Source organism: Cetorhinus maximus, chromosome 1 (genome assembly GCF_964194155.1).
Source record: "Cetorhinus maximus chromosome 1, sCetMax3.hap1.1, whole genome shotgun sequence".
Classification (NCBI taxonomy): Eukaryota; Metazoa; Chordata; class Chondrichthyes; order Lamniformes; family Cetorhinidae; genus Cetorhinus; species Cetorhinus maximus.
This window is the reverse complement of record NC_135879.1, coordinates 29373068-29391428: the sequence shown is the minus strand read 5'-3', so window position 1 is coordinate 29391428 and position 18361 is coordinate 29373068. Positions and strand designations below refer to the sequence as shown.

The window sequence follows — 18361 nt, the reverse complement described above, 5'->3', positions numbered from 1 at the left end:
AGTCCACAGAGGGTGACACGTATCGTCGTTGCCTGCTGCACCTTTCACAACCTGGAGCTCCAATAGGGAGAGGAGCTGACTGAGGAGGAGATGGAGGAGCTGCACATCTCCTCTGGTGAGGAAGATGTCGACGGGTTTGAGGGTGAGGAGGTCCTCGAAGGTGAAGATGACAGCGATGAGGCCATCGCACTGGCTAGACGAGGCAGGCGCGCACTGTAGGTCCTCATAGCTACTAGATGCGTGGATGACGACATGCAGTGAGGAGACACCATAGATCCTCACATAGCTTATGTGAATGTCTAACTCCTGCCTGGCTGATGCGCTCTGTGAACAGGGTCATATCATGGAGATGCAGCAGGGCAACTTTAACTTCTCCTGATCCTATGGCATCCTTTGTGAGCTGAACCCTTCAGGACCGCACTGTCACAAGACACAGATGCTGAAATGATGGGGCCAGCCGCACCTCAAAGGTCCTGGGAGCAGAGAGAGAGAATGACGGAAATCTGCCGCTGGCCCAGGACATTCTGACAGCAATGATAAGCGCCATCGAGGTGTCGGCATGACTGATGTGACCAGTGACAGTGAAGGTACACCAGTGTGCTGCAAAGGTTACACAGGGAAGAGGCCCTGGACTGAGACACCTGCCTTTATCTTCTGCAGGGACCAAGGTCCATCTGAGTGACACGAACACTACTCATTAGAACAAGGTGCCATAGGCAAGGAGACATTCTTGGGAGCTTATTAACAAAGTGAACTTTATGTACAAGTGATTAACACCCATGCCCAAGCTGTGCAACTACATCTTCTTAACTCCCTGATTTTGTTAATATAGTTTATTTGTTTGTAACCAGAAAGAGAGAGTTACATCTTCTCAACCTTCCTAACTCTGCTGCTACGCCTTGGTGCTCCCCTGACATCCACAGCAGAAGTGCAGGCAGCCTGTTGACTGTGATGACCTTGGTAGGCATCCTCTGGAGGGCCGAGACCTGGAGAACCCCGATGTGCTTTCAGGGTCCTGCTGTGTGTCAGTGGCGCCCTTCTTGGCCTGTGGAGCTGCAGTTGCTGGGGTCACAGGAAGATGGGATTCAGGTGGGTTGGATGCTCCCAGATTTATCTGGGTGAATGGCCCTGGGGTATACACCTGCTGATCTTCCTCCCTATGGGTGCCTGAGGACCCCTGGCTGACTCCTTGAGGAGGGGAGGTAGCTGGAGCGAGATTGAGTGCCCTGCGTCCCTCTCATGTTGACACTGCTGGAGGCCAACTATGGCGTCAGCAATGGAGTTCGTCCTGCGCAGCAGTGCAGGACCGATGTCCTGGACCAAGGTCTCAATGGCAGCCCCATCCTACCAGTGTTGACCTTGATTCGTTGGTATGTTGGCATCATCACCTCAGACTGAAGGCAGACAGACTCCTCCATCGTGCCTTGTAATCTGAGGAATGCAGTGGACATCCCTTCCTGATGTTCCCGAGCTTGCCTTTGCAGTTCCAGCAACTGTGACATCACCGAGTCCAGAGGCTCGTCATCCGACTCGGACTCAGCAGATTTCTGGTTTCCAACAGTCCTCCGAGAACCGAAAACCCGGCAAGTCCCTGCAGTGGATCACACAGTGCGATGTGCTCACCAGATTGTGACCCCGAGGCTACTCTAAAGCTTGGTCCTACCGAGGTGTGTCTCTCTTTGCTGGTGGAGGGTGTGGGTGAGCGCTGTGATCTGTCTTCAACGAGGGTTTTAGAAGATTTCTCTTCTGAGGCTTCTTCGGGGCTTCAGTAGAGGGTCTGGGTCATGGACTATGTTAGCTGTTTCCCACATGTGCCTGGGAAAGCAAGGGGAGATAATTAGTGCATGGCAGGGGACTGTGAAACTGTGAAATCACTCACAGCATGGTTGTCTGATGGATGTTGCACTGCTGGATCCTCACTTGGTAGAGCACCGCCGACCTCACTGTCAGCGCAGGAACGGTCCTGATCTTCGCCAGCCAGCTGGATGATTCTATTGTCAAAGTCTGTGAGGATTTTGACTTCAGGTATTCCTCCATCAGTCTGTGACCTCCCCCTTTTGTTGTGTGCCAGCTTGTCCTGCATGAATAGAGATGGAGAGAGTGTAAGCGGGACTCCTGCCAGGCCAGATGATAAGTATGTCTGGCATGTGTGGGTGGTGAGCGGTCTCATTAATGGGATGAGGACAATGAAGGTGTGAGAGTGTGAACGGTGATGTCTCTTGAACTGGAAGTGAGTGAGGTCCATGTAGATGCGTGACGGATTTGGGTGAGAGAGTTGAAAGTGGTGAGAAGAGTGACTTACCCTGGCTGAACGGGGGAGATCATTCATCCTCTTTCGGTACTGGGTGGCTGTCCTCTTTTGCAGCCTTTGGCACTGACCACCGCTGCCACCGTCTCCCAAGCCAGGTGTTGCTGCTATGGCGAGAGCGAGGGTAGAGGATATCATGGCGGGCCTCCACAGCATCCAAAAGGCATTCCAGTGACGTGTCACTGAATTGGGAGGCTGCAGTCTTCTTGCCTTTTGGGGCCATGTCTTCTGTGCAGTAGTCTTGGCTGGAAGCACAGAAAGGTGTGCGCACGGCTGCACTTTAAATATGGTGCCCGGCGTGAGGAAGCGGTGAGGTGACAGCGTGGCGGGCGAATCGGAGGCTGCCCACCAGTGAAACCATGTGTTTCCCGGGAATGCATGATTAACGAGGCAGTATTGGGACGATATAGTGTGAAAAGCCGCCACTGTGGCTGGTGGGTGAAACATTCTTTTTCCCACCCACTACCGCACTTAGTGCAAATCTCTGATGATTTCACTCTCATAGGCTGTTAGAAGGTTTAAATAGAGGGCTGACAAAATCTCATTTATCTTCAATGAAGGGTGCCTTCAGTGCCGTGAATAAAGTAATCAACTTACTCGGAACCTTCTGGGCCTTCTAAGGGCTGATACAGAATGCACACCAACTATCAGGATACACGTTGATGCACGAGCTGCCTGTCATCTCTGCGGGCTCCTCTCAGGGCACTCTGGAGGACGGCAGCAGCTCCTCCGCCAGTGACCGTGGCATCTGATGAGTCTGTGGCGACTCAGGAGATGCCAGCCGTGGCACTGGTCGCAACATCCCAGGCGGGGCCAGCACAGGCTCCCATGGCCAGAGGACAACTGCCAAGGGCATCTAGGCCAACAAGACAGCAGTCAGCAGGCTGACTCCAATGCCGGTGCCAGCGAGGCGGGAGCACCTAGACATAGCACCCGCAAACATAAGTTAAAAAGCGCCATGAGCACACAAGAGGGACAGGTCACGGGTGATTTTACGTTCATTTTTGTTTATTTTATGTATAATCGTCTGATGTTGAATGCCAGAAATGTTTATTTCTGATTATTATCAAACTATCAGAATGACATAAATTGTGTTTTTGTCATCATGGCCTGAGTATGCTTCACCTTTTTATTTCATTGGTGTGGGGAATGCCAGTATGCAATGCTGGACGTAGATGGCTCTGAACTTTATTGCACAGGCACTGAGTGTTTTTTGGGTGAAAATGAAAGGGTCCTTTCAGACATCCGGGATGGGGGTGGCAGCCCTGGCATGTGTTTGAAGCTGACCTTTGGCAGCCTAGCTGAAGGAGCGTCAGATCAAGGCATCCCTGGTGTCGCTGCCTCCTTGTAGGTTACCGAGCTCTGGCTCCACACCCTCAGTGTTCTCCATACTGTGCTCATCTTCGGAGTTGCTACTGGATTCATCATGTGTGGTCTGTGGAGCTGTGTCAAGGTCCTCTTCCTCCAGTGGGACCCCCAGTGCCAGATTGTGGGGAGTGTAGCATGTAACCACGATCAGTGACACCTGCTCTGGGGGTTATTGTAGTGCTCACCCTGAAGAATCCAGGCATCAGAAGCACAACTTGAGAAGACCTATTGTCCTCTCTAACACCCCCCTTGTGGAGGCATGACGCGTATTGTAATGCTTCTCTGCCTTTGTTCTTTTCAACAGATAGCCCTCGTCACTCAGCAGCCATCCATCCAGTTGGATGAGCCTCGGCACCTAGGAGTGTCTCAGGATGTATGTGTCATGGGAGCTGCCGGGGTAACTTGCACAGATTGCAGAATCTGTATCCTGTGGTCACACACCATCTGCACGTTCATGGAGTGGAATCCCCTCCTGTTGACGAAGGCACCCGGCTGACCCGCTGGCGCCTTGATGGCCACATGTGTGCAGTCAATTGCATCCTGGATGTGAGGGGAACCCAGCAATTGTTGCAAAGCCTCACACAGCCTGGCTGGCCTCCTCTGCATGGTAAAGAATAAAGGCCAGTACCAGCCTGAACAGAGCTTCTGTCACCAGCTTGACACAGCTGTGGACAGCTGGTTGGGAGACTCCACACAAGTCCCCAACTGAGCGCTGGAAAGAGCCGGAGGCATATAAGTTGAGGGCCACTGTGGTCTTCAGAGCCACTGGCATGGGGTGTCCACCACACAGTTGGAGCTGATCTCAGGCCCAGTCATCTGGCAAACGGAGGTCACGGTCTCCCTGGAGAGGCGTAGCCTCGTTTGGCATTGCACCTTAGACATATTGAGGTAGTTGCATCGCCGCCTGTAAACCCTGGCAGCAGGATAGTGGCACCTTCTGCAGACCCTTCTGCCTTGGACTACCTACTGGCCCTTGTGCCTGCTCTTCTCCTCCCACAGGTCCCTCCCCTGGAAGCTGCATAGGGACACATGGACTCCTCTCCCCCTCCTCAGAGGAGGTGCCACCAGCAGAGACTACAATCCCCATTATAAGGGTGACGGAAGGCTGTCGGCTACCTGGAAGGGTCGACATGGTCTGATTCCTCCGGGGGCCTGGCAGACAGCAATGAGTCCTGAAATGAAGCCTAGAAATACTAAGAATGAAGCCCCGACAGAGATGAAGCTGCCAAGTAACAATAAGCAACCAGCTGCAAACTATCTCTGAAGTTTCTCACTACTCATACTGGCGATGCTGCTGGCCCTTTTTATCCTGCCCTTGCATGAGGTTTGTGAAAAGGTCGGCTGGCCACTTGCCCATTTTGCCCGTACGGCGAGCAGAAAATTGCACGGGCAAGGAAAAATCAATCGGACTGTTAAGGATCTTAAGTGGACACTTAACTAATGATGGGCACCCGCGCCTGCCCACCGAGCGAAATATCGTGCGAGTGCACGATGACGTCAGGACACTCGCCCGACGCCATCGGGTACTGCTTCACTCCCATTTTGGTCGGGCCCATGGGGCAAAAAAACAATTCTGCTCTATGTATGTTTTTTTAAAAAAATCAGACTACAGCATACATACCAGAAATTCTGCAACCACAATAAACTGAATAAATGCCATCTACCACATTGCAAAGAGGGTCCAACTTGCCTTCTGCCAAAATTTCCATCACAGTTTTACATTTTTACACAACAATCTAGTCGCTGCACAGTTTCAGCAGTTCTGGCAACCAGGTCGCACCTTCTGAAACTCAGAGGGAGCACTATTTTCTATATGCTTGGTACTGAAGGGATGACCAATTTCACACATGCAGTAACCTGCTTGCTGGATTTGAAAGTTACATGCCATTTACCAAATCTTCCATAACAAGTTATAATTAAATATAAATTACAAATATATATAGATTAGCAATTATTAGTGTTGTCATTTACAATGATTCAGAGGATGTATTGTTTAGTAACAATATGGAAATTGCGGACAAAGTGTTCAAGGAAATAAGTTCAACCCTTACATGACGTGTGACCCAAGTACAAGATGGTTAATATAGGATATAAATAAAAGCTCCATAATGAATCAATTGGTCTTTAGGAATGTTTTTCAATTTTATGCAAGACACAGCAAAGATGCAATGCACGGAATTCTAGGCTTGAGCAAAATAAATTCAGCTGGTTTCATTCTCATGTCACAATCCTCTATTATTGATGCACTGTACTCTCAAGCGGGAAGTGAAATTAAGCTCTTCTCTGATCATCAGAATTCGCACTGTCTGCCTCGCTTCAGATTGCTGGTATTTTCCCTCGGAGGTCAACTCCTGTGACATGGGGATTTCAGTCCAACTCAAAAACACTCCAACAATTCACGAAAACTGATGGCAAAAATGCCATGTTGAATGCAGCAAGATATGAACACTACATTATGGCCAACATGCAATGCTATAATATGAAGCAATTTATTTCAGTTGGAAACAAGGTTGGTTATTAAATCATAATAAGCAACACATTCAATTGCTGAGTCAAAAACACTGTGAATGTAAAGAACATGTCTACAGTGTCTCTGTGCTTTAATCAATAAAACAAAAACAATGCATAGAATAACACAGTCACACAGAAAATTATAAAGACAGTTGATGTGCGGTGTAAACAAATGAAAGCACGGGATTTGGTGGTTAAGAAGAATTACTCATTGAACCTTTGAACTGTCTACTGTTACAATCCCCGTACAACCCAATATTTAAAAAAATTCAAACTTCCAGTTAATTGCTAATAGGACAACTCTACAAGATTCCATGTTTTAAGACTTATACTGTAACACCATACTAAAAGCACTATTAACTAAATACTATTTCTGTAGGCAACTTACACTTTAAAACACAGGACAGAGTTTTTCCCTTTTACTTTCAGCAAAACAGATAAAACACACTTCACAGTTATACTTTACACTGTTCTTTAAGTAGATTTTCATTTCTCCCAGAGTCAGTCCAAAATGATTCTTAGCTACCAAGGGTTTACTTATGATCTTTTTCTTTCTCAGCCTGGACACTTTAACTCTGGAACCACCTTATACAGTGTGAGGTTTCCTGGAGACTTCTCTCTCCAGCTATGCTAGGCACATTTTCCAGCCTGGTTTTAACTCTTTACAAATTTGGTCTTTCCAATCTGAGCGTGGGTTCCCACCCACATTCCTGCACGATGAACTATAGAGTCTTGGGCCAGTGGTTTTTTTCTTTCTCTTGGACCCCAGCAGATTAGCATGTGATATTCAATGATATTTTAAGAAAGTCTGTAACTGACATCACAATGGCTTCCTCTATACACTTCCCATCTTAAAGCCCATCACGATGGTGAAGTAAATTACATGGGCCTTGTATCCAGGTAGAGGTGCTGATTAGCTATCCTTGAGACCCCAACTCTCTCTGATCTTGGAAGTAAGTGGACAGTTTAAAGCACAGCTGTTCACAACCCAACATTCTCAAAGCTTCTCTGGGAATTTGGAGACTCTCAGTTTATCCACCGTTAGCACGTAGGCCGCTGCCATTGTCTCCAGGTGTAAACACCTTGTACCCTCTTCCCAGTAAAGCAACCTGGACCCCCTTTAATCTCTAACAATCAAACCACCCACGCTGTCAGGAAGCCTTCAGAACATGACCCCCTTCATTTTTACCTTAAAGACACAGCTCCAAAACAAATCTTATAAACCTCATAATTGTAACACTACTTGATTTTATCAAGTGATTTGTTAAGTAAATCAAGTCTTTTAAAGTATCTTTGATTTAAATAGAATATAATGTTACATCAAAAATCTGAAACTTCTCCTGGCCTATTAACTGATTTCTCCACAGGATGTGTTAGCTACTACAAGTCATCTCTGATTGCAACTTACTGATTGCTGAGGTATACCTATTAAGAGGGAAAGAAAGTTGAAATCCTTCCACATAGAACAGCATTACAATAGTTAACCAGCTATCCTCTAGATCAGAGGTAAGCAAATTAATTAATAGGTGAAACATATGCAGCAAATGTCCATTTTGTACAGTACAATGCCTTATACCGCTTTAATAAATGCTTGACATCATGCGATTACATATTTCATTATGGTAAACAGATATCCATAAATAAAAAGTTACCATAACAAGAGTAGAGAAATCCCAGTCTCAGTGTTTATGAATGTGAAAATATGGCAGTCCAGGCTAAGATGGAGGTAACAGTAGAAACAAACTCGCTTCACTTGCCTTCTCTGCAGAGAGAACAAAAAATGTATTTAAAATGAAAAATAGCTGTGCAAAAATACTTAATGCTTACAACCCAACCAGAACTAATAACCATTCCAATATCCATACAGCCAATGAAAATCAAATTAAACACTTTACTCTCATTGATAAGGATCGTTATCTATAGCAAGAGGCTATCAAATTGTTGATAGGGCAGCTGCACATTCCAGAAATTCTTTACTTCACATTATGTACACATAGACAGAGACATCAATTACAATTCAGAAGACACACATCACAGTTCAATGTGTCAAAGTTATTTTTAAAAGCAGTCATTTTCTGCTGTTCTTTTGCTGCTTGATATTGTGGCCTAAACAGCAGTCCTTAAATAGAAAACTAAAGGCCCCTTTGGAAACACTATAAAAGTCAGTGTGGCACTCATTTGCCCATCCACTGCTAGACATTCAGTGCACTCCTTCCTCAGGATTCTCTCTTCCCATTGACGTTTCACCTCCAATTTTGCTTGGCAGGGGGGATACTAAATTTCCTAAACTGCCCCCCAATCGTTAAATTTGAATAGCGAGCCACCAGAATTTAAAAGTTGACCCAACCATGAAGGCCTCTCGCTAGTGCCAATGAGCAGACAATGCCATCACTCAGCCCACCACTTGCTTGATGCACACTCCACATCAAAATTGCCGCACCATACTCTCCAACTTGCCATAAACAATACTACCGAAGCCTGCAGGTTATATTTTTAAAATAATATAGGCAAACAGGTTTGAACTTAAGAATTCCTAAATTTCAATATTTTGTCTTCGCAATATAGTCAAGAACTGTGAACTAAACAGGAATGCATAGCATATATTGAAGGATAAAATACACTTTAACTGGATGAGTCCAAAATCCCTTTGTAAATCCAATTCACTGGTAACATTTAAATGTAAATGTGTTAGTGCTCTACAAGACTGCCCAATAATTAAAAGCATAAGACTCCATTTAGACATTTTCTAATAAGAAGTTAATGTGTTCTCCATGCTTCAAATTCTAAAGCATAGTAAATAAGGAACCAGTCCTATATTCTATATTCCTCTCATTACTTTCTCAGTGTTAAGGATATTAAGTGGTGAAGAAGGTGAAGGGTGAATTAGTGGATACCGAGGGAATAGCAGGGATACTAATGAAGTACTCTGCCTCAGTTTTCATAAAGGAGGAGAATATTGAGATTATAGGACTACCAACGATGGGTGTAAAACAGTTAGTGGAGCTTATTACTGAAAAGAGAATTGGGCCTAAAGAAGGTATTTCAAATAGACAAATCAATGGGTCATGATGGAAACCCATAAGGTTCTGAGGGCAGTTAGAAAAGTAGAGAAAGCTCCAATTATAATTTTCTGAAATTGTAGTGTAGGAAGATAGATTTGTGGCCTTCCTCAAAAAAAGGTGACTGGGATAAGCCAGGAATTTCTAAACCAGTTAGTTTTACTTCAGCTGTTGGTAATTTATTAAAGGTGGTGTTACAGGTTGAAATTGCTAAGAGCTTGGAGAAACAGAAGTTACAACAAGCCCAGTCAAGCAGAGATTTCTGAAATGTAGGTTTTATGTCACCAACCATATAGAGTTCTTTGACAAAATAACAGAAAGGAAAATAAATGTAGTTGAAGCAGATCAAATGGATGTTCAAAAAACTTTTGATAAGGTACCATAAAAGAAACGTATGACGAAGATGATGGTATTGGAATTAAGGAGAAGGTGGTCACATGGTTGGAGATTGCTGGAGGGTGGAAAGCAAAAGGGGAATATAGGTATTTTAGCAAGATGGACAGATAGATGTGAAGTACAGTTCAACATAGATAACTGTGAAGCAACACACTTTACAAATATCACAGAACCACAGAATTGTTACAGTACAGAAGGATGCCATTTGGCCCATTGTGCCTGCACAGGATCTCTGAAAGAGCAACCCACCTAGTACCACTGCCCCTCCTTCTTCCCATAACATTGCATACTCTTCCTTTTCAGATAACAATCTAATTCCAAGAAAGAATCAGGTACGAAGTCTACCATAAATGGTAAAATTTTAAGTGTGGGGCAGAAAGGAGGGGAGCAGGACATACAAGTAATAAAAGGTGGCAGTACAAATAGATAAGGCCACAGAAGAGTCAAATGGAAATATTGGCTTTGTATCCAGAGGTATAGAATATAAAAGTAAAGAGACAAATATTGAGATTATAGGACCACCAACGATGGGTGTAAAACAGTTAGTGGAGCTTATTACTGGAGCACATTAAAGAAAGGAGACAAAAGGCAAAGGTGAGTCACTAGGATGTTAAGAAGTATGTAATAGAGGTATGAAGAGGAACTTGAGGAATTATAGGTTTTTCACTCAAGCTAAGAAGCTTAAGGAATGACCTGATGGAGGGAATTAAATAGCGGCTTGAAAAAGAGGACTATTAAAGACTGGGTAACAATGAGGAGGAAAAGATTCCATGCTATATTATGCTATGGTTCAAAATACCCAAAAGGGATTATAAGCTTGAAAACAGAAAAACAGATAGCTGACACTTGGATGATACTCTTTGAGAAGTAACAGGTTGCTCTTCATAACAGTACAAAACAGGGTACAATTCCATTCCCTTCCATATGTTGCAGCGTAATATTTGCTCTTCATCCTGGTAGGAGTATCGCCCAGTGTGTGATTTCCATATTACAAAGACAAGGACAATCAATCAGCTCAATCAAATGTCAACTATTAAAGCAGAAAACCAAGATGCACTAACAATGGACAATCCTCAACCTGCAGAACCCCTATATGACACTTATTAATGCTAATCCTGATATCTATACATCCTCATTGTTCAGATGGAGGAGGCAGCAGAATAATTATTCATGAGTGAAGCTCAATTATGTGTACAAAATTGGAACTGCTAATTCCAGGTCTAACGTTATGTGCATGCACATGTGTGACGGGTCTTTGAAGTTTCAAAATAGCTTTTACTTTCATTAACTTCTGAAGGAATGTAATCATTAATGTGAATGTACACTGTGAGCCGCAACTTTCGAACCCCCTCGCAGCGGATGGGGGGTACCCCAAAGGTGCGTTGAGGAATCCCTCTCAGAAATTCACAGGTAAGGGTTTGCATGACAATTGGCCAGAAGCACAAACTTCTTCTGGGCAATTGCTCTGCACTGGGAACCATCTGAAAATATGATTTAAATAGCAAACTTTGGATGGTTCCGAAAGGGTTACACCAAGTTACTCAGAAAAAGTTAGCAGAATTAATGCCTCTCCCAACTTCTGGGTAACTACTGTAAAGACCGAAATCGATCCTCCATGGGACTCCCCGCACACCCCCAACCGCCCCACGGGACTCCCCCACACCTCGACTCCCCCAGAGGACACTCCCCTAAACACCCCGACTAACCATCCCCCACAGTATTCTGCACCCACCTGATCCCCCATGGGATTACCCCCACCCGCACGGGACTCCTTGTCTGCCCCCCAAGAGCCCGACTCTCAATGGCTGCCGACCCAAATCACTACCCCCGCGCCCCCCTCAACTTGTAGGCCCGATGTGACCTCCCACCCACCACCCCCCAACCAAGACCCATTCCCCAATCTCCTGAACTTTGACCCACCCCACACCCGACAGCCCCCCACCTCCCTGACCTCCAACTCCTCCACACCCCGCTACCCCCCCACCCCCGACTTCGGACTCTCCACCCCTGACCTCTAACACCTGAGGTCTGACCCCTCCCACCAAGGTCCAACCTCACCACTCATTGCCCCCCCCGCCACCCCCCCCCCCCCCAAGTCCAACCCACCCAGCCCACCAACACTTCCCCCTCCCCCCACCCCTCCCCCAAGATCCGACCCCACCCCCATGGTCCAACCCCCTCCCCTCACCATCCCGTGATGTCCGGCTCTGTCTCCTCCCCACCCAGAGGTCCGAACCCCCCTCACCCCCTTTAAAGTCTGACCCCTCACCCACGCCACCGACCCCCTCAAGGTTCAACCCCCTCCCTCACCCCCCAAGGGCCACCCCTCAACCCCCGATCCACCCCCAAACCCTATCTACTTACCATAGATACTTCCCCTTGGCCTGTCAATTTCAATGGGGCATTTAACTTACCTGGTTTACAGCAGCTCAGGCCATAAAAAAGGGGCGTGCCCACCTTCAATTCAATGGAGCTGGACTTTGACACTGGGCCTCGGGGACAAGCTGTGCGACTGAATCTCATCCAACCTGAGTCAGAAGGTCAGGCAAGACAGGCTTGGAAGAAAATCCACAGAAAATAATTGGGCACAGAGTGGCATTCCGATGCTGATTGCCACTCCGAGAAAGTTACAACCCTGTATGTTGTAAGTGAAAGAACAATCCAATTGCAGTTAAATGCCTACTGTCCTGCTGGAAGGGAAAATATATCTAAATGGTACACACTTGGAAATGTGAATAAAATCAGTGTATTTAACACTGAATCACACAGAGCAGAAGAGACCCTTCGGCCCATTAAGTCTGCACCAACACGTGAGAAACACCTGACCTATCCCATTTACCAGCACTTGGCCCATAGCCTTGAATGTTATGATGTACCAAGTGCTCATCCAGATACTTTTTAAAAGGATGTGAGGCAACCCGCCTCCACCACCCTCCCAGGCAGCGCATTCCAGGCCATCACCACCCTCTGGGTAAAAAAGTTTTTCCTCACATCCCCCCTAAGCCTCCTGCTCCTCACCTTAAACTTATGCCCCCTCATGACTGACCCTTCAACTAAAGGGAACAGCTGCTCCCTATCCACCCTGTCCGTGCCCCTCATAATCTTGTACATCTCGATCAGGTCGCCCCTCGGTCTTCTCTGCTCTAACGAAAACAACCCAAGTCTATCCAACCTCTCTTCATAACTTAAATGTTTCATCCCAGGCAACATCCTGATGAATCTCCTCTGCACCCCCTCCAGTGCAATCACATCCTTCCTATAATGTGGCGACCAGAACTGCAGCTGTGGCCTCACCAAGGTTCTATACAACTCCAACATGACCTCCCTACTTTTGTAATCTATGCCTCGATTGATAAAGACAAGTGGCCCATGTGCCTTTTTCACCACCTCACTAACATGCCCCTCCGCCTTCAGAGATCTATGGACACACACACACACACAAGGTCCCTTTGTTCCTCAGAACTTCCTGGTGTCATGCCGTTCATTGAATACTTCCATGTCAAATTACTTCTTTCAAAGTGTATCACCTCACACTTTTCAGGGTTAAATTCCATCTGCCACTTATCTGCCCATTTGACCATCCCATCTATATCTTCCTGTAGCCCAAGGCACTCAACCTCATTGTTAACCACCTGACCAATCTTTGTGTCATCTGCAAACTTACTAATTACTACATAGTCATCTGTGTCATTTATATAAATGACAAATAATAGGGGACCCAGCACAGATCCCTGTGGTAAGCCACTGGACCCTGGCTTCCAGTCATTAAAGCATCCTTCTGTCATCACCCTCTGTCTCCTACAACTAAGCCAATTTTGACTCCACCTTATCAAATTACCTTGTATCCCATGTGCATTTGTCTTCTTTATAAGCCTTCCATGTGGGACCTGATGTAAACTACATCAACTACACTACCCTCATCTACACATCTGGTCACCTCCTCAAAAAATTCAATCAAATCTGTTAGGCATGACCTCCCTCTGATAAAACCATGCTGACTATCCCTGATCAAACCTTGCCTCTCCAAGTGGAGATAGATTCTCTCCTTCAGAATTTTCTCCAATAGTTTCCCTACCACTGATGTGAGACTCACTGGTCTGTATTTCCCTGGCTTCTCTCTACAACCCTTCTTAAATAGCGGAACCACATTAGCTGTTCTCCAGTCCTCTGGCGCCTCCCCCGTGGCCAGAGAGGAATTAAAAATTTGGGTCAGAGCCCCTGCGATCTCCTCCCTTGCCTCCCTTAGCAGTCTGGGACACAAATCATCTGGACCTGGAGATTTGTCTACTTTTAAGTCTGCCAATACCTCCAATACCTTGTCACCCCCTATATCAATTTGCTCAAGAACCTCGCAGTCGCTCTCCCCAAGTTCAATACCTTCATCCTCATTCTCTCGGGTGAAGGCAGGTGTGAAGTATTCGTTCAACACTCTACCGATGCCCTCTGGCTCCACCCATAGATTTCCCCCTTGGTCCCTAATGGGCCCTACTCTTTCCCTGGTTATCCTCTTCCCATTGATACACTTATAGAATATATTGGGGTTTTCCCTACTTTTACCAGCCAAAGCTTTCTCATATCCCCTCTTTGCTCTCCTAATTGCTTTCTTAAGCTCCACCCTGCACTTTCTGCATTAGTACTCCACTAATGCCTCTGCTAATTTGCTCACCTTGTACCTGCTAAAAGCCTCTCTTTTCCTTCTCGTCGTATCCTGAATATCTCTGGTCATCCATGGTTCTCTGGGCTTGTTACTCCTTCCTATCACCCCAGAGGGAACATGTTGAGCCTGTACCCTCCCTATTTCCTTTTTGAATGCCCCCCACTGCTCCTCTGTAGATTTCCCCACAAGTAGCTGTTCCCAGTCTACCTTGGCCAGGTCCTGCCTTATTTTACTAAAATCCACTCTCCCCCAATCAAAAACATTTTTTTGCAACTTGTCTATTTCTTTGTCCATAACAAGCTTAAATTGTACCATGATAAAAGCAAAATACTGCGAATGCTGGAAATCTGAAACAAAAATAAATATAGCTGGAAAAACTCAGCAGGTCTGACAGCATCTGTGGAGAGGAACACAGTTAACGTTTCGAGTCCGTATGACTCTTCTGATGATGAGTCATACGGACTCGAAACGTTAACTGTATTCCTCTCCGCCGATGCTGTCAGAACTGCTGAGTTTTTCCAGCTATTTTTATTTTAAATTGTACCATGTTGTGGTCGCTATCACTAAAATGCTCCCCCACCACCACCTCAGCCATCTGTCCAATTTCATTCCCAAGAATTAGGTGCAGCAATGCGCCATCCCTTTTTGGGCCCTCTACATATTGACCTAAAAAGTTCTCCTGTACACATTTCAAGAAATCCACTCCATCCAAACTCTTAACACTATATCTATCCCAATTAACATTGGGAAAGTTGAAATCACCTGATATAAATACCCTATTGTTATTGTTTTTACATACCTCCGCAAATTGTGCACCTATTTGCTCCTCAATTTCCCGCTGACTATCTGGGGGTCTATAATAAACACCTAACAATGTGGCTGCCCCTTTTTTATTCCTAAACTCTACCCACAAAGCTTCATTTGATGCCCCCTTCAAGATATCACCTCTCCTTACTGCAGTAACCAACTCCTTAACTAATAATGCAACGCCTCCTCCTCTTTTACCCCCTCCCCTCTCTCGCCTGAAGATTCTATATCCTGGAATATTGAGCTGCCAATCCTGCCTCTCCCTCAACTACATCTCAGTGATGGCTACTATATCACAATTCCACATGTCAATCCTCACCCTTAACTCATCCGTTTTACTTGTAATACTCTTGGCATTAAAGTAGAAGCCATCCAGCGTTGCCTTACTCCCTTGAAATTTAATGCAGCTGTACTCCCTCTGACTTGATTGTTTTACTGTGTTATGATGTGTCCCTATTCTGCTAACAATCTGTGTCCCCTACTCCTGCCGAATTAGCAAACCCGCCCGCAAGGATGTTAGTCCCGCTCTGATATAGATGTAGACCGTCCCGCTTGTACAGGTCCCACCTTCCCCAGAAACGGTCCCAGTGATCAAGGAATCTAAAACCCTCCCTCCTCTACCAACCCTTAAGCCACGTATTCATCTGCATTATTCTCCTATTTCTGAACTCGCTAGCATGTGGCACTGGGAGTAGTCCAGAGATTACAACCTGAGAGGTCTTGCTTTTTAGTCTACTGCCTAGCTCCCTGAATTCTTGATGCAAGGCCTCATCCCTCGTTCTACCTATGTCATTGGTACAAACATGTACCATGACCTCTGCCTTATCACCCTCCCCCTTTCAGGATGCCCTGAAGTTCAAAAAAATGCTATAATGCTTCTCTCATTCTGCTCAACATTTCTTATTTTAATTGACTTGTTGACTGATCCAACATTGTCTGCTTGACACCATCACCCAAAATCAAAATTACATCACCTTCACCCCAGCACTTTACAATGTCAAGTTTGAATATTGCTGATAAAAAAAGACATCTGTCAAAGCTTTTCATCTGGCTCTCATCAGGACAGAATTCACCAGCATACCAACTGTAAAGGGAACAACAATTTATACTGCATGAGAGTAGAGCACTGATTGGTTGGCAAGTGTACGCTGATTGGTAGAAGCATTGCCATGGAGAATGCACCAGGGTGCTGTTAACTGCCAAGCTTTTGTTTAAATTCAGACAGGACAAGTACAATTTCTGTACTAACTAATGACTAAATGTCAAATTTCTTGACTAAACAACAATGAATCTCAGACTGCACATTAGATTTGGTCATTCTGGCATTTTATCCACTTAAGCAGGCTACTTTTTGTATTACACAATTGCATGGTACTAAATGTCTGTCCTTACAATTGGGCTCACAGTCCGATTAATCTTCAGCCAGAAGTGCTGAGCAGATGGTCCATCTCTGCCTCCTCCTGAGGTCCCCAGCATCACAGATGCCAGTCTTTAGCCAATTTGACATACTCCACATGACATCAAGAAACAGTGAAGGCACTGGATATTGCAAAGGCTATGGGCCCTGACAACATTCCGGCAACAGTACTGAATATTTGTGCTCCAGAACTAGCTGAGCCCATAGCCAAGTTGTTCCAGTACAGTTACCACACTGGCATTTACCCGGAAATGTGGAAAATTGCCCAGATATGCCCTGTCCACAAAAAGCAGGACAAATCCAATCTGGCCAATTACCATCCCATCTATTCTTGTTCCAGCAAAGTGATGGAAGAGATGGAACAGTGCTATCAAGCGGCACTTACTCAGTAATAACCTGCTCACTGATGCTCAGTTTGGGTTCTGCCATGACCACACAGCTCCTCGCCTTATTACACCTATAGTCTAAACATGGACAAGAGCTGAATTCAAGTGGTAAGGTGAGAGTGACTTCCCTTGAAACCAAGGCAGCATTTGACCGAGTGTGGCATCAAGGAGCCCTAGCAAAACTGGAGTCAATGTGAATCAGGGGGAAACCTCTCCACTGGTTGGAGTCATACCTAGCACAAAGGAAGATGGTTGTGGTTGTTCGAGGTCAATCATCTCAGCTCCAAGACATCACTGCAGGAGTTCCTCAGGGTGGTGTTCTAGGCCCAACCATCTTCAGCTATTTCTTTTTTTTTATGCTTTCATAGGACGTGGGTGTCGTTGGAAAGGCCAACCTTTGCTGTTCATCCTTAAATGCCCTTGAACTGAATGTCTTGCTAGGCCATTTCAGAGGGCAGTTAAGAGTCAACCACATTAAGAGACTTGAGTCACATGAAGGCCAGACCAGGTAAGGACAGATTTCCTTCCCGAAAGAACATTAGTGAACCAGATAGATTTTTACAACAATCGATGACAGTTTCATGGTCGCCATTACTGAGGCTAGCTTATTTTATATTCCAGATTTTATCAATTGAATTTAAATTCCACCAGCAGCCATGGTGGAATTTGAACTCATGTCCTCAGGGCATTAGCCTGGTCTCTGGGTTATTAGTTCAATGACCTTCCCTCCATCATAAGGTCAGAAGTGGAGATGCTTGCTGATGATTGCACAATGTTCAGCATCATTCGCAATCCTCAGATGCTGAAGCAGTCCTTCCCCATAAGCAACAAGAGCTGGATAACATTCAGGCTTAGGCTGATAAGTGGCAAGTAACACTTGTGCCATTCAAGTTACAGGCAATGATCATCTCCAACAAGAGAGAATCTAATCACCACCCCATGACATTCAATGGCATTATCATCACTGAATCCCCCACTAGAAACTGAACGGGACTAGCCCTATAAATACTGTGGTTGCAAGAGCAGGTCAGAGGCAGGGAATTCTACAGACTCACCTCTTGACTCCCCAAAGCTTGTTCACCATCAGCAAGGCACAAGTCAGGAGTGTGATGGAATACTCTCCACTTGCCTGGATGAGTGCAGCTCCAACAACACTCAAGGAGCTTGACACCTTCCAGGATAAAACAGCCCACTTGATTGGCACCCAATCCACCACTTTCAACATCAACTCCATCCACCACTGACATACAGTGGCAGCAGTGTATACCATCTACAATATGCACTGTATCAACTCCTTCGGCAACAGCTTCTAAACCCGCAACCTCCGCCACCTTAAAGGACAAGGGCAGCAAACACATGGGAACACCACCACCTGCAAGTTTCCCTCTGAGCGACACATCATCCTGACTTGGAACTATATTGCCTTTCCTGCACTGTCGCTGGGTCAAAATC

The 18361-nt window shown here is 45.7% G+C and overlaps 1 protein-coding gene across 2 annotated transcripts in view; it reads right to left on the bottom strand.

The window, feature by feature from the left end:
- The window catches only part of il2 (interleukin 2), a 63960-nt gene that overhangs the window by 30753 nt on the left and 14846 nt on the right, over positions 1–18361 (bottom strand). For both annotated transcript variants that reach the window (XM_078539172.1, XM_078539180.1), the window contains exon 2: positions 7840–7949. In XM_078539172.1, the coding sequence (XP_078395298.1) occupies positions 7840–7949 (110 nt within the window). The remainder of the gene's footprint in view (positions 1–7839; positions 7950–18361) is intronic.